This window comes from Nuphar pumila, chromosome 1, assembly GCF_984573655.1.
Source record: "Nuphar pumila chromosome 1, dmNupPumi1.hap1.1, whole genome shotgun sequence".
NCBI lineage: Eukaryota > Viridiplantae > Streptophyta > Magnoliopsida > Nymphaeales > Nymphaeaceae > Nuphar > Nuphar pumila.
This window is the reverse complement of record NC_143249.1, coordinates 12,421,701-12,439,041: the sequence shown is the minus strand read 5'-3', so window position 1 is coordinate 12,439,041 and position 17,341 is coordinate 12,421,701. Positions and strand designations below refer to the sequence as shown.

At 37.1% G+C, this 17,341-nt stretch overlaps 1 protein-coding gene across 3 annotated transcripts; it reads right to left on the bottom strand.

The window, feature by feature from the left end:
* Positions 1-6,547: 6,547 nt before the first annotated feature.
* Positions 6,548-17,112, bottom strand: LOC149847997 (sm-like protein LSM5). Of its 3 annotated transcripts, none has more exons than XR_016433151.1 (5): positions 17,024-17,112; positions 16,806-16,929; positions 7,508-7,580; positions 6,906-7,052; positions 6,548-6,864 (listed from the first exon to the last, which is right to left on the bottom strand). XR_016433151.1 is itself a non-coding variant. In XM_090012687.1 (5 exons), the coding sequence occupies exons 1-4, from the start codon at positions 17,055-17,057 to the stop codon at positions 7,026-7,028; spliced, it is 258 nt and encodes an 85-aa protein (XP_089868813.1). In that variant the 5' UTR covers positions 17,058-17,112; the 3' UTR covers positions 6,548-6,864; positions 6,990-7,025. The 3 variants fall into 3 exon arrangements, 2 of the variants coding, with proteins under 2 accessions (XP_089868813.1, XP_089868922.1); XM_090012687.1 differs by having other exon boundaries at positions 6,990-7,052; XM_090012796.1 differs by having other exon boundaries at positions 6,686-6,905; positions 6,990-7,052.
* Between the last annotated feature and the right edge of the window lie 229 nt (positions 17,113-17,341).

Here is a 17,341-nt window from a genome sequence, read left to right as displayed (position 1 = left end):
GATTTAGAAAATGATCTGACCAAAGTTGTGCAATGCTACAATGGGTACATCGTAAATGGTTACCGATTTCATACAAAAGATTACGATACAAATAAATTAACGATGAATAGTGGCGTGTGTGTTAAGGGTAGCAGCTACGGTGAAAATGAACATGATTACTATGGTGTTATAGAGGAAATGATGAAGTTGACTTACTTAGGCATAAATAATAGGGTAACTTTATTCAAGTGTCATTGGTTTGATCCAACTGCAACAAGACTCGACAAAGCCTCAGGCATTGTGGAGGTGAATCATAAATCAAGGTTTGGAATATATGAACCATTCATATTAGCCTCGCAAGCTCAACAAGTTTATTATACTTCACATCCGAGTATAAAAAAGTCAGATAGAAATGAATGGTGGGCAGTTTGCAAGGTGAAGTCCAAACTATACCCTGAGTATGATCAATTACAAGAAGACAAGTTAGCTGAAGATAGTGATTACTATCAATCAGATGATATCTATGACTTCTCTTATGGTCACGATGTTGCGCATGATATGCATGCCATATCTCAATTGGCCGATGAAACATTCATAGAAGAATGTTATCCAAATGATATACCAAGTGGACGGGTAAACAATGAAGAAGAAGAAGAATATGAAAGTCAAACAAGTGACGAGGAAGAATTCTCAAGCTAGTGAGCAAAATCTTGTAATACAAACTTCTATTTGAATGCATTGCAATACTTGATGTGAATGATTTGAATTATTTGAATGTATTGTAATACTTGATGTGAATGAATGAGTTGTGTTGCAATACTTGATGTGAATGATTTAAATTATTTAAATGTATTGTAATACTTGATACGAATGATTTGAATGCATTGCAATACTTGATGTTAATGATTTGAATGTATTGTAATACTTGATGCGAATGAATGGGTTGTATTGCAATACTTGATGTGAATGATTTGAATTATTTGAATGTATTGTAATACTTGATGCGAATGATTTGAATGCATTGCAATACTTGATGTGAATGATTTGAATGCATTGCAATACTTGATGTGAATGACTTGAATGTATTGTAATACTTAATGTGAATGACTTAAATGTATTGTAATACTTGATGTGAATGACTTGAATGTATTATAATACTTGATGCGAATGAATTGATTGTATTATACTTGATGTGAATGATTTGAATTATTTGAATGTATTGTAATACTTGTTGTGAATCATTTGAATATATTGCAATACTTGATGCGAATGATTTGAATGTATTGTAATACTTGATGCGAATTATTTGAATGTACTGTATGACATTTGTTATTTGTTAGAATATGGTTCATGGAGGTTACAGTGGTCGTTCATCCAGTAGTAGTTAGGCTCAGCCTTCATCTTCACGGGCTCCTATGATAGGTATATCATTTAACTAATTTGATGCTTGATTAGTTGAAATACGCATTCTGAGAATTTCTAATATATTTTTTTACAGATGATGTTTCGTCTGTACACGACCCACCTGCACCAGTTGATCACACAAGTCAGGAGCCAACACAGAATGTAGGGTCTTCTCAATCTGGCACAAGAAGACCCATTCGAATAGTGTATATCGATAATCGACCGTAAGTATTTCATTTTCAATTATTGCATATCTTATAAATATTTTATATTGATATTTACTGTGTACCAATTCATATACAACACGAGGTTTGAGCCACAAGAAGTAGTACTCGAGATTAGAAATTCACTTCTTCAACATCTACCAGGACCAGTCGCTCAATGGAAAGAGTATCCAAATGAGGTGATAGACAGATTGTGGTCCTCATTCACGGTATACAGTTGTTTGTCATAGTTAATGTGTTTCATATTTAATTTTTTTTTATAATCATGTCTACTAATTTTTTTAAAATATATATAGGCTTCTAATCGCTTCGCGACTACGGCGGAGGAGCATGATGCAGGGAAGGTGTGACAGATGGTGGCTGTCAATCGATTTGCAGACATGTTGCACAATATGAAGACTGCAGCAAAAAAAAGCATCTGGCGGAATAGATGATCTACTACAGTGGAAGGGTCATGACCCTATTACTATCAGGAGAGATTATTGGGAGGGAATTTGCGACCAGTGAGCGGGGGATGCATTTCGAAATCGCTCTGCGAAGGCTGCACAAAATCGAGCGAAAATGCTCGAAGCCCATCTACACACAGGTGGATCTAAGACTTTTGGGAGCCACCTGAAGAAAATGGTAACTCATCAATATATAATATTAATTTTATAAGTATTATTACAAACTTGTTAACTAAATCTTTTATCATTTAACTTCGCAGGAAGCAGAAAAATGAGGCATTGTACCATATAAGGATGTGTTTGTTGAAACACATACATGAAAGACCACGGGAGACTTTGTATTAGAGAAGGCAAGAACGACAACAGTATGTATTTATTATATTAATAATCATTGCAATATGCAAGTTATCATAATGTTATCATTAATTATTAATGCATACTTTAAGCATTATTTTGTAGGAGGCATATGAGCAACAGATGGTAGAGCAATATGGCGATGACGCTACTCAGCATCCATCATTTGATCATACAGCTTGGGTGACTGCATCAGGTGAACCCAAAAAGGGTCGTGTGTTCGGGTTTGGGAGTAATATGAACACTTCACCTGTTATTGCTTCTTCCAGTTACGACTCACACACTTCTTCTGTCGACATAAGCTCCAAGCAGCATCATATTCTTTCTGGTGATGATGTACGTCAGATCGTTAAGGACACAATGCGTGACTACTTCCATAAAACTGTCGCCGACGTTCTTCGAACTGAGTTCAATAGTTTTTTGCTGAACAGAGGAACTTCGATTGCAAGTCCCTCTCAGGTATGAAAGTTTCATGCAATATATTGCATGTCGTTAGATTTCATGTAATTTTGATTGCCTTAACATATTCGGATTTTTTGACTGCCTTAGAACACATGAGCATGCTATAATCACATGTAAAGTTTTTTGCCTGCCTTAGAGCATATATGAGCACAATAGAATCATATATAAAGTTTTTTTGACTGCCTTAGAACACATATGAGCATGCTATAATCACATATTCAGTTTTTTGACTGCCTTAGAACACATATGAGCATGTTATAATCACATATTCAGTTTTTTGACTGCTTAAAACACATATGAGCATGCTAGAATCGCATATAGAGTTTTTTTACTGCCTTAGAACACATATCATTCATGGTAGAATCACATATAAAGGTTTTTGCTTTGCCTGCCTTAGAGCACATATGAGCATGATAGAATCACATATAAAGTTTTTTTGACTGCCTTAGAACACATATGAGCATGCTATAATCACATATTCAGTTTTTTTACTGCCTTAGAACATATATGAGTCTGATCAAATCACATATATAGCTTTTTACCTGCCTTAGAGCACATATGAGCATGGTAGAATCACATATAGAGTTTTTCTGGCTTCCTTAGAACACATATGAGCATGATATAATCACATATAGAGTTTTTTTACTGCCTTAGAACACATATCATTCATGATAGAATCACATATAGAGTTTTTTGCCTGCCTTAGAGCATATATGAGCATGATAGAATCACATATAGAGTTTTTTTACTGCCTTAGAACACATATGAGTACATGATAGAATCACATATAGTGTATAATTTATTTCAATATATTTTGTTTATCAATATTGACTGTTCTTTTCTTGTATAGGTTGCTAGCGATAATCAGTGTAGCGGAGCTGAAGGGACAGATCAAGGCAGTGAACAAGAAGACGCACAAAATCTTGGCGATGATTAGATTAATGTGTTGAATTTGTTTTATTTTTTTTTCGAAAATGTAATTGTTGAATTGTAAATAATTAAACTTGTTAATTTTAAAGTGGAACAATTAATTGTTTTAGTTTCCTTTTATATGTAATTTTATGTGTACTTTGTTTTTTATTTAGAGGAAATATAAATTGTAGCGTTCTCGATATTTAATTTTCAAATATTTTTTTAATTTTTTTTCTTGTTTGCGACGGATTAGCGACGGATATATCTGTCACTATACATATAATTTAGCGACGACTGTAAATTCGTCGCCAAGCCGAGATCGTCGTTTAGTACCGGCGGATTTGCGACGGAATCTGTCGTTCGTTATTCTGTCGCAATTAGCGACGGAACTGGCGACGAATTTATACCGACGCTAGTTAGCGTCGAAAAATTCGCGACGTAAGCTATCCGTCGTTACTTCGTCGCTAAGCCGATTAGCGACGGATTAGCGACGAAATAGCGACGGAATGAGGTCGTCGCTAATCCACTGCTTTGTTGTAGTGTTAGACGCAGCAAACAAGCAGCCATGACGATATGCTCCAAATGCTTCAAGTTTGTCTCATGCTTAGAAGAGGAGAAGGACATCCAGAATATGATTCATGATGAGAACTCATGTTTTACAATGGCTAGAGGCAATGACCTTCCCTTCCAATTCATACCATATATCTGTTTTTGATGTGTGGCTGTTTTTTTCTTTTCTTTTCCTTTCTTCTTTCATGCAAGATGTGTTTCCATCTGCCTTTCAATTTTTTAGTGATGCAGCAGCACCATGAAGCTCAAGAATGTGTGTGTGTGTTTTCCTGCATCCGTACATGCACTTAATTTGCCTTCTGAGCTGCATGCTGTGTGTTCTCTATCTGTGTCACTGAATGATGAAATCAAATGTTGGTCTTATTGCCTCAAGAGCTCCTTTGATGATTAACACATTGATTGAGTGGAAATAATACTCACCAGGTATAAACCATCCGTGAAGTGTGAACCACAATCAATCGTACTCAGTTTTGAGACCGGCTTAAACCTATGCAAGTTGTAGCTTAGCCTCTTACCCAGATTTAGTCAAGTCAAGTCAGAGAAGTTTTCTTAGGCCGTGTTTGATAAGCAGGACAAGTCGGTGTGGGGACAAAGGGGCCCCATGCTAGACTTGTTCCGCATTTGAAATGGCAGGACAAAGTGGTCCCTGCATTTGAATTACTTTGTCCCCCTCCCCTTTGTTTTCTCAATGGAGTGTGCAGGACACGCCCCCAGGGATGCAACTGGCATGTCCCGGACAAGTGCTGCACGTTCTGTCCATGCAGTGTTTGGTCAACAGACCAAATGCGCCCTTAGTAGCAAGGACAGGCCTCACTAGAAATGAATTGGTTGGATCAATCCTGAGTTCATAGTCCCTTGACCAGATGCCCAAGACGTATGATGGTCACACAAACTTGTTCAAGCCAACTCATTCTGGACAAGTGTGCCCAGGATAAAAGGGTCACACCCCTAGGGGTGCGTCTCTTTTGTCTCACCAAAGTGGGAAGCAAGCGTTGGCTGATTCGGGTGTTTGATGCATGGTCACAAATTAATATATCAGCAACTTATCGATTGTCATTCACATCCCTATATATTGTTAATTTATCAGCAAACAAGTTGCCACTAACATATAAAGAAATATCAAATTCACACACTAAATCTACAATCTTCATTTATTATTGAAAATAAAAAAACATATGACAAGATTCAATGCAATTACATGTTAACACATTATATGTTGGAATATTCACAACTATAAGGTATAGGCATCAACCATGTGGCTTGGGGAATCATATTCTTTCATCTTTATAAATCCAACCCCTTAAAATCTCTAGTTTTGTTTATCTAAATTATTTGAAAGGTTAAATTTCAAAAAAAAAACAGGTAAAAAACTTTATTTTTACTCAAGTAACGTGATGTATTGCAGTACCTTTTTTCGGCCTATTGTTTTTGGAAATTTCTAAGATTTGAGTTGAGTGATACATCGTGTTAACATAGGTTATACATAACTGATATTGTGACAATTTTTTTATGGGCGCCGTTAGGTCCACACAATTTGGGGCTGGTCCGACAAGGATGAATCGTTTCACCCAATCTAATCAACACCATTATTTGCTAAGATCAAAATCAGAGTAAAATGAATCATTGAGAAATTCCTACGGCCAAGTGTGTTAAAAAGGATTTGGAACTCTCAGCAAAATCACACAGAGAGCGAACATGTGAATATCCCTTTTCCTTTACCTTTTTTTAATATTTACACGGAGAAACCACCCCAGGATCAGAGATAGCCGTGCTGGCTCTGCCTGTCGTACTTACGGTCACTGTCTTGGTAGCGTAGAACTCTATGGGCTTACCCCCTTGTCCCCAGGAAGTCACCACTGTTAGGCTTGCGCAAGAGGTGACACCCATGAGATTTGAACCTAGACCAGCCTAGTGGCCTAGGTCCCATTCCACTACGCCAAACCCCTTTGGGGCCTTTTTTCTCGACCTTGTATTGCAAAAGCAAATAGAGCCATATGTATTCCAGGCATGCAATATCCTCTCTCTCTCTCTCTCTCTCTCAACAGGTTCTGGCAAACATGGTATGAAGAAGGCAATCAAACGTAATTCTTCATGTCTGAACCAAACTATAATGCACATAAGAACGAAAAATGGAAAGTCGGAAATGTCAGGATGGCATTTGACCTTGCATAAATCATTGTTCTCTCAGTAAAGTGAATAAAAAAGGACCAAGAAACAATGGTTGTTCATTTTATAGCCATATCAAAATCAGGGCTTCTCATGGATATGGTTCAACAATGCAACTATACTTCAGTACGGTAGACTCCTTGAATATTCATCAGAATTCTACAAGAGTTGAGCGGTACTTTTTAATTCCAACTACTACAGTTATACATACTGTAGTTTTAGCATACATTCAAAATGACAAACGAGTACTGTGCCTACCTAACAAGAGCAATGTTAAGATTGAGAAACTCATGAAGCGTCAATCCCATGTCAAGGGCAAAACAGAACTTAGCAATTCAAAGATGCACCTGGAAGGAAATTTCAAGAACTTAGCAATTCAAAGATGCACCTGGAAGGAAATTTCAAGTGCAATAAGCATAAGCAAATACAAATTCTGTCGCTTTAGAATGCATGAATGTAGAAATTGACTCACGTTTATGGACACTTGCTTGCCAAACACATGCCTGCTTCATTCTGGTGAACCACCAGGCACAAGCTGCAATGGACATCAATAACACAAGGTTTTCAAAAGCGAAAACAATGAACATTTTGGAATATGTGCAACTGCATCTTATCAGAAGCAAAGTAACTTGACAAAATCTTCATAGAACATCCCAGAATGCCAAATATGAACGTCCATGACAGAAGCACATGTTTGTTGTTTTTAGATGGAAACTGATAATCTTCAACTTATTATGCAAAGGCCGTTGCAGTCATTGAACTACTGCCTTGGTCCTTTTTCTTTTAAGATGACAAAAGCAGTGTTAATCTTCAACTTTCATCAAAAGCTATCCAGGCCATCAATTTTTTGTTTTTTTAAAGTTAAATAAGCCTTGCTAATTTATTATAGGGAAATTTTCATAGGATTTGTTTGTTTCAGAAAACACTTAGATTTATAAGCAATCAAAAACTTGTCATAATGTGGTACCAGAAAAATCAGACTACACTTACAATGGCAATATTGTTTCCGTTCAGCAAAATCTGGTCAAGCTTTGTTATGCGGCGCCCTTCAGCTGTGATTTCACTGTGATAGCCACATCCATAACGTTAAGAAATAAAAAAAATGGGAAAGGGTCCTCCAAGAATCCATCATATTCTATCAGTGTTCTTAGTGTCACCAATTAATATGCAAAATAAGATTACTTGAGGGTAACAATTCTTGCAAGCATTGTCATTCCCAGATACCACAATGAAATATGCACACCTGTGTGTGTGTGTGTGTGTGTGTGTGTGTGTGTGAGCTTTGCAGGCGGGCTGATGTTAAGCATGGAACACCATTATGATAATGTGAATAAAAACCACTCAGTCCTACATACATGCTGAGGTTAGGCTGCTGAAAACAACCAGCTCATTCAATAAAAAGGAAGATTACAGAAATTAAACTCATTACAACCCTAAAAAAATAGCACTAGCTGGGCAATTTATCCTTTAAAACCCTATTGCAGACAATTTACCATAAACAGCAAGATTTCTGTGTTAAGCGGTAATTCTAGACATCACTGAAAAGATTGACATTGTCCAGATTATGAGAATTAATGGAGTTCTGAGACCTTTCCACACTTCTCTACCTTTCATCAACACAATTAAAACATGAGTCCCACAAGAAGTTCCGTTAGCAAGAACTCAAACTAGGCATCCAAAGAAGGCCTAGAAATTTTTTTCTGAAAGGGGAACTCTTCCCCACAAAAACTGTTATACCTCTCACCACATATTGTAAGGTCACCATGTTCACATTACTTTATAGAAGCACAGATGCTTCTTGCTAGCTTGATATTGAACTGGATGGGAAAAGAACAAAATGAGTATTGAAATTAGATCTTGCAAAAAAGTAACATTATCTGAGAATGTCCTAGCATGTTTGATCTTTTATTTGCAAAACCTTTTCCTGTGACCAAAGGGGGAGATTTAGACATGCTCAATCTTCCCGTTAGCAATCACAGAATAAACAGCCCTTAAATTTATATTTAAAAAAAGAATAATTTATAAAAACCCGCCTAACATTTGATCTATTTACAAATGACTGCCTAACCTTTCAAAAAGTACAGAAAGCTGCCTGTACAAAAAAGGTAACATTCTGAGAATGTTGTTACCGTGGTTACATGATGCAAAATGACTTTCCTGCCCTTAACCTGGACCTTTTTCTGCATCTTCTATGAGCTTTCTTGGCATCAACTTCATTTACCCCACCAATTTTCCGAAATATCAGAATTAAATCCTAAATAGCTTAATCAAATTTGCCAGTTTTTTTCCAAGAGATAGTATGCACAGAGAGGGGTATTCGTAGATGTAAAAAATGAAGACTAACACAATTCTCCAAGAAATCTGAACATCAAAAATACAAGAAATGAGCATTCATCCATGGAGAAAAATAAATCATTCCTGTATAAATGATGGAGTCTGTGGGTTTACCTCTTTAGCTCAAAGAAAATACATATTGGGAGGCAAGAGGGGGTGAAGTGGCTGGGAGGAAAAGAAAGCATCTGATTGTTTTTTCAAAGAGAAGATCATGGGTTTTGTTAGGGAGCGACGACGAGATGCCATGAGAGAGAGAGAGAGAGGTCCCAGTAGCAATCCTCTCCTGTTGACAGGTTTCCAATGACCTTCAGTGACCGTGCTCGCCTAGCAATGAGCTTCAAGCATTGTTCAATCTATACCTTCACAAACAAGTTGTTTGAAACAACTATTGCCTTGCCTCCGACCGATGATGAATAAGATCTATGGTGAATATGATGATGAAGCATGAAGTCCGATGAATAGGTACATGCATGAGGCAAGACCCTCGTTTGATCAAAGGCCCAACTTAAGGCTAAAAGAGTCTTTTTGCATCATCTAACTGCAGTCTAACCGTGGTTAAGATACTGTAGTTAGAAAAAATGGCCTTTTGAGAAATATTTTCTAACCCCAGGCATCTTTCTGTTTAAAGGTTAGGCGGTCATTTGTAAATAGGTCAAACTTAGGTTGGTTTTTGTAAATTGTTCTTAAAAAATAGCACAAAAAAGCACAAGTTACACACAGATTGATGAACATCATATGTAGTTATAACTCGCCCTTATCTGTAGTTGCAACTAAATCATGTCTGGATCGTAGTCACATTAACCATCATCCACAGGGTCATGCAATGCAAGTTGTGACTTAGAGGCTGCAGGTGTCTAGAGACTTCTACAGCAGCTTGTAAAATGATAATCTGGTGCGCAAATTAATCAGGCAAGTACAGCCTGTAGATCCATGGTCTTTAGCATAGATGAACTTGATACTCATTCTACCTTTTATTTTTCACCAGGATCATCGTGCGGTAATATGATGTGTACTTTCTTGTTTAGCTCATTTGCATTCTAATGTATTGCCAGGAAGCAACATCTAGTCATACCCTTGCATTTAGACTGTTAATAGTTCTGGGAGAGGGGGGGGAACTCGAAGTTTCAATAGCTGACTTCTTCTCAAAGTCCACTACTTTTAGGAGATCTATTTTTTTTTACTTCAACCTTTATGAAACTTTTGAGGTGGAGGTTGGAGTATATGTATGTACAGGGGGAACTTGACTGTGCAAATAGCTGTTGGACTGTAGTCCAACAGCTATAATAATAAATGTTGTTGGACCGTAGTCCAACAGCTATAATAATAAATGTTGTTGGACTGTAGTCCAACAGCTATATTAAGAGACGTTGGAATCCAACGTCCCTTTTGGAGAGCTCAAAATGAGCTCTCCTCTCTCTTCCACTTTTTTGTATATATAGGGGTGAACCCCTTCAATGTAAATAAAAAGTATTATTTATTTTTCAAGTGTTCTTCCTTTTATACCCTTTCAAGGGTCATGTTTGTAGTGTCTCCAATAGACACTTGTTTGTGAGTTATTTGTGCATTTGTTGAAGACCACCATTTCATTACATGATATCAAAGCTACGAAATCCTTAGATCTTGAAGTGCTTTCGCCTCGATTTCCGTGCCACATTTACAAAAGGTGTTTCATCACCTTGTTCTTGGCTCAAGAAGATTTGTTTGAAGAAAGGCGAACTTGTGCTACAAAAAAATTTTGTTTTGTATTCTCTCTTATTCCTTTGTCTACTCTTTTTCTTTTCTTTTTATTTTTCTCTCTTTCTCCTCCTATTTATTCATCTCTTACCCTTGTAAAAGATGGATGACAATGATAAGATCACCATCATTCCTATTAAGCTAAATGATACTAACTATGTAATGTGGGCTTCGATTATGAAGCACCACATTTGGGGAAAAGGTTTATGGGTATAGTGGATGGTTCCGATTTGGAACCTAAACTATCTCTTACCAAGAAAGAGGGTGATAAAGAGGTTCCTCTAACGGAAGAAGAGAAGAGTAAGGCGTTAGCCACTTATGAAAAGAAATGGAAAGAATGAAGGATAAGGCATGCAAAAATTATGTCATGGCTCATCAATAGCATAGACATTAAAAAATGCTCTAGTCTAGCTAAGTTTGAGCATGCCGATAAGGCTTGGGAATACCTCAAAAACATGTATTCCCTTAAAGATATTGCACATGTATGCAATTTACAAGATAAAGTTCGGACAATGACTCAAAAGGATAAAACTATTCGAGAATATTATAATGAGTTGTCCGAACTTTGGAAAGAGTTGGCTCTTCTTGAGCCCAAATGGCATTGTGCCGAAGACATCGAGCTTCGCCAAAAGCAACTTGATATGGAACATTTTTATCAATTTGTGAATGGTCTAAGGCCGGAGTTTGAATCCACCAAATCGGCCTTTTTACATCGTGAAAAAATTCCTTCTATTGTTGATACTCTAGAAGAGCTAACTATGGAGGAAAATAGACTTAGAAAAAGTACTCCAAAAGTTGATGATGACTCTGTTTTAGCTGTATCTAGATCGGGGAATCATACTCGTACTTACAAGCCGCCTCATTTTGGAAGGCAAAACGGCGACTTTGATAAAAGAAAAGTTATTTGTCATCATTGTCATGAACCGGGGCACTATAGGCCTCAATGTCCAAAGTTAAAAAGAAGAGAAGAAAAAAGAGTTGCATCTGTTGAATCTGAGTCAAAAGATCAAGATGCACCTGTGTCTATGGCTCAACTGATGGAAATCCTTCAACCTCTTCTCAAAGGGGTATCCTCCTCAACCGAAGCCTCAACTGGAGCGACAGTTGCATCTTTCTCCAGTCCAGGTAACTTTCCTTGGCTTTTAGATTCTGGTGCTTCTTTTCATATGACCCCAAATGTTAATAGTCTATCCTAATGTCTTAAAAATAACTCAAGTGTGTCAAAGGTTTTTACAGCCGATGGCACATCTCTTGAAGTAAAAGGAATAGGATGTTTTGAAAATCTTCAAAAATCCAAAAGATTTTTTATCCCAGAAGTTAGATATATCCCTAAACTTAATTTGAATCTCTTATCTGTCTCGCAAATATCTGATTATTGATGTAATATCTCCTTCTCTTCTCATGGTTGTTGGGTACAGGATCGCCAGTCAGGGAAGCTGATTGGGGAAGGCCATAGAGAAGGAGGACTTTTTGGAATTACCCAAGAATGCATTTTGTTATAATATTCAGAAATTAGAATTGGATTTATGGCATAAAAGGCTTGGCCATCCTCATATGTATAAAATTCAATATTTTTCATGTTTGGAAAAATTTTGTAATTCTGAAAATTTTTCTTGTAAAGACTGCATTCTTGGCAAAATGAAAAGGTTATCATTTCTTAGTAGAACTTTTGTTTCCTCACGACCACTTGAGTTAATACATTCGGATGTTTGGGGCCCCGCACCAGTTATTTCCAAAGGTGGTTATACATATTATGTCATTTTTATTGATGACTTTTCTAGACATACTTGGATTTATTTTCTTAAACATAAATCTGATGTCTTTGCTAACTTCCAAATATTTCATAAAATGGTTAAAAATAAGTTTCAAAATGATATTTCTGTTTTTCGCACTGATTCAAGGGGAGAATTTATGTCCAACAAATTCAAAGACTATCTCAATTTACATGGTATTACACATCAAAGATCATGTTCACACACTCCACACCAGAATGGCCTAGCCGAACGCAAACATCGACACATTATGGAAACTACTAGGACATTGCTAATTGCAAATCAAGTTCCAAAAAGTTTTTGGGTTGAAGCGGTCCTAACTGCTACCTACCTCATTAATAGGATGCCATCTTCCTCATTAAAGAATACAACTCCAATAGAAAAGCTTGTTAATTTAACTCCAGATTATTCTAGATTAAGAGTCTTTGGATGCAAATGTTTTGTTTTCACCAACAGAAATGACAAACTCTCTCCTCGTGCAATCCCATGTGTCTTTTTAGGATATGCTGATAATAAAAAAGGCTACAGGTGTTTCGATTTTCAAAATGACAAATTATATGTGTCAAGAAATGTATCTTTTTTGGAAAAAGAAAGTTTCTTTGAATTTGAAAAATCCAAGGATGTCACTGAATACTCGTTTTTAATTGATCCAACTTCAAAATCCAATGAATGTGATGTTGGATGTGACCTTGACAATGATCAAAGTCCTATTGTTGTTGAAAATGATGATAATGAAGAGCAAATCCATAGGGATGTTAGTCTACAATATTCAAGACGTAGAGAGCAAAATCTTCCATGTGCATTACAAAAATACTCTGAAGTCTCACCTAGAAGAACGTCTAGAATCTCTAAACCTCCAGAAAAATTTGTGTCTTATGAATCTTTTTCACCCACGTATAGGGCCGCCATTACATTAATACAATCATATGTTGAACCATCATCCTATTCTCAAGCAAAAAATCATATAGAATGGATAGAAGCCATGAAAATAGAATTGGATGCACTAGAAAAGGCCAATACTTGGACGATACAAGATATCCCTCCGGGTAAGAAACCTATAGGTTGTAGGTGGGTATACAAAGTCAAAACCAAAAGTGATGGGACTCTGGAAAGATATAAGGCTCGTTTAGTAGCAAAAGGATATGCCCAAGAGTATGGCATCGATTATAAAGAAACATTTGCTCCTGTGGCCCGTATGACCACTGTTAAAACTTTAATAGCCTTGGCCTCCATTAGAACATGGCCTATCTTTCAATTAGATGTCAAAAATGCTTTCCTGAATGGGAATCTCGTTGAAGAAGTATACATGGAAACCCCACCTGGTATTAGTATCCCTAAGGGTAAAGCTCTTCGTCTAGAAAAAGCTCTTTATTGTCTTAAACAGGCTCCAAAAGCCTGGTATGACCGATTTAGTCATGTTATGCTTGATATTGGTTTTCAACCTTGTTTAACTGACATTGTTTTGTTTGTTAAGAAATCTGATGCAGGCATCATTATTTTTCTTCTCTATATGGACGATATGATCATCACTGGAGGCGACAAACAGGGAGTTGCAAATATCAAATTTCTTCTTAAAACTCACTTTGAAATGACTGACTTAAGTTTATCAAGATATTTTTTAGGCACTGAAGTTGCTTAGGCCCCTCGGGGGTATTTGATATCTCAATCTAAATTTGCTCTTGATATCGTTTCCAGGTCTGGAATTACAGATGATAAGAAAGTAGACACTCCAGAAGTTGTCAATGTTAAAATGAAAATTGATGATGGAGAACTTCTTGATGATCCTACTCCTTATAAACGGCTTGTTGGAGCTCTTTCTTATCTTTCCATTACTAGGCCAGATATAACTCATGCGGTTCATACAGTCAGTCAGTTTCAACATGCTCCCACCTCCGTGCACATGGGAGCGATTTTGCGTATTATTAGATACTTAAAATCCTCTCTTTCACGAGGACTCTTCTTGTCTGCTTCATATTCATTAAATTTAATTGCATATACTGATGCTGACTGGGGAGGTGATCCCAATAATAGACACTCAACTACTGGTTTTTGTGTGTTCTTAGGTGAAACCTTAATTTCGTGGAGGTGCAAGAAGCAGCAGAAAGTCTCTCTTTCCTCCACCGAAGCTGAATACAGAGCCATGGCAACCACCACTATGGAGGTTGTTTGGCTCAAACGATTGCTAGCGGATATGGGAGCTAAAGCAACGCAAGCTTCAAAGATGTGTTGTGACAACAAAAGTGCGATCTACATTGCAAGCAACCGGACATTTCATGAGCGCACTAAACACATTGAGATGGACTATCACTATGTCAGAGAGGAATACTTACATGGAACCATTGATCTGCCATATGTTACATCAGAATATCAATTAGCAGACTTTTTCACCAAGCCTCTCGCTGCTCTCAGATTTCACTTCCTCTTAGACAAACTTTCGCTCATTGTACTGTAAGTTTGAGGGGGAGTGTTAAAATGTAAATTGTAATATATATATATTTTCTTTTATTATTTTCTTTTTCTATTTTTCTTTATTTTCTTTTTTAGCATCTAGTTCAATAGAAACTAGATATTTGATCCAGTCAAGTTCCTGTTGGAACTTGACTGTGCAAATAGCTGTTGGATTGTAGTCCAACAGCTATAATAATAAATGTTGTTGGACTGTAGTCCAACAGCAGTCCAACAGCTATATTAAGAGACGTTGGAATCCAACGTCTCTTTTGGAGAGCTCAAAATGAGCTCTCCTCTCTCTTACACTTTTTTGTATATATAGGGGTGAACCCCTTCAATGTAAATAACCATGCTTCTTAAGCATTTTGTTCATGGATAAAGTATTATTTATTTTTCAAGTGTTCTTCCTTTTATACCCTTTCAAGGGTCATGCTTGTAGTGTCTCCAATAGACACTTGTTTGTGAGTTATTTGTGCATTTGTTGAAGACCACCATTTCATTACACTTTCCAGACATTACCTACAACATAAAATGGAATAAGGAGAACTACTTTAGATGGCTTAAAAGCAATCAGTTATGCAGCCAATGTAAAATGATGACACTGCTTTAACATTGACAAGGACTTCTATCTTCTCCCAATTCACCGCACTAGAAATACAAAAACGGTCATGACATCAATATCACATTCAAAAAAGTTCTTAACCGAGCTGAACAAGCTGAACCAATCACTCCTTGTTCTTGTTCAGCTCCATAATTTATGCAAGAAGCTCATAACTTTGCTTACCAAGAGATCAAATGAGCGATCTCATGAACTGAACTAAGCTAATCTTTCAACAACTCGGTTTGTTTCTTAGCCCTGTTTCATAGCATATTGACTTATGATTGTCAACATGAAGATGACACTGGATTCACCATCAAGCATCAATACTACCCAATAAGGCAGTGTTTGCATCCACACACTTACCCAGATAACTGAAATAATATGTGATTCTATTATGCTTCACAGTGCCACATCCCAGCTTACGCCTGCTTTTCTGGTTAAGTGGGTGTTTCTAAACACCCCATAAGAGATAGCAATGGCTGTTTGACATATATGGGTGCACATCTTTTGTTTCTGCATGTGTGTGCGTAAGCAACACACACGTGTGCCTTGAAGAAAGAACCTATGTCACAAATATCACTGATATTTTTATTTAGTTTTTGTTTATTGTGATATTCTCGCTGAGATAATCTCGAAAATATCATAATACTTTGGGAAAACTCTATTTATGCCACTGATGAGTGGATGCAAGAATGGGAAAGCGTGAAGCAGCGAGCCAGTGTTTAAGAAATGTGTGAAGTGTGAAGCTTTTAAGACGCATAAGGAGAAACTAGTAACAACAACAACGAAAGCAAGTAGAAAGTGGCATAACAAAATAAACAGAAATTGTGCCTATTTAAGCATATTTTACAAAGAATTACTCATCATAAATGAAGATTTCATTAAAAACCGCAATTTTTAAAAAGAAAAGTAAAGCTATTCGAACATTAAAATTTAAAGGTGCATTTTCAACATTAAGAAAGTCGTAATTTCTAAAAAACAAAGTAAAACTATTATAACATTAAAGATGCATTTTTAACATTAAGAAAGTTCGCTCTCATATGCAGTAAAACAGACTTTTCATTCTCCAGAAGTGATCTCAAAAAAATCCGAAAGCGTTGAAGAAACGAGTGCTCGCACACTTCAGAAGCGAGATTCCGAGGCTTTTACAACCTTCCAGTAACTATGGTCCAAACCAACCAAAAAAATTGAAAATACGAGCTCTAAACTAATACCTTCTATTGTTGCAAACACGTTCGCATCAATCCCACCAACAAAAAAAGGTATTGGAACAACCCACATACCAAAAAGCTTAAACCAACAAGAAGAAAACCCAACTTCCAAAAGATCGCGTAGTGAACAAAGAGAAAACGAACAGAGGGAAGGGAGGAAGAAAAAGAAGAGGGTGAAAGAGGATTACTATTCGGTGACGTCTTCGAGAACCATGTTGACGTAGACATCGAAACCCCTGAGGGTGCCCACGAGCTCCTTATCTCCCTTCATGATCACCCATATCTTCGATCCCACGCACCTATCGATCAACTCTTTACACACACACACACACACACACCAAACCCACAAAAAATTCAGAAAAGCAACCAACTTTATGCAATACAGTAGAGAGAGTGAGAGAGAGACCTGCTGGAAGGAGTTGAGAAGGATTGTGAGACATATCGGCCTGTGTCTTTCTTCCACTTCCGTCTCTCTCTCCCTCCCTCTCTCTAACGAAGAAGAGAAGGGGATACTGCAGACCGCCTCCCTTAATACAGAGTTCCTAGTAGAGACTCGGGACTCGGGAAAAGACGAACCGGTTTTACCGATCCGACCCATGACCCGATGGATTGGACCAATCCAAGCATACGTCGATTCAATCCATCTAGTGATAGGATCGGTTATCTGTAAGGATAAACGGATCAGATCCGGACCAGTTAAATACAAAGAAAAGTTGCATCCGTA

What these genes read in the sequence shown, in the direction of transcription:
- LOC149847997 (XM_090012687.1), bottom strand. Translation starts at nt 17,057, where the DNA reads ATGTCTCACAATCCTTCTCAACTCCTTCCAGCAG. An exon ending in TTCTCAACTCCTTCCAGCAG is followed by an intron (nt 16,930 to 17,023) that starts GTCTCTCTCTCA and finishes GTGTGTGTAAAG; the next exon opens with AGTTGATCGATAGGTGCGTG. An exon ending in CTCGAAGACGTCACCGAATA is followed by an intron (nt 7,581 to 16,805) that starts GTAATCCTCTTT and finishes TGGCTATCACAG; the next exon opens with TGAAATCACAGCTGAAGGGC.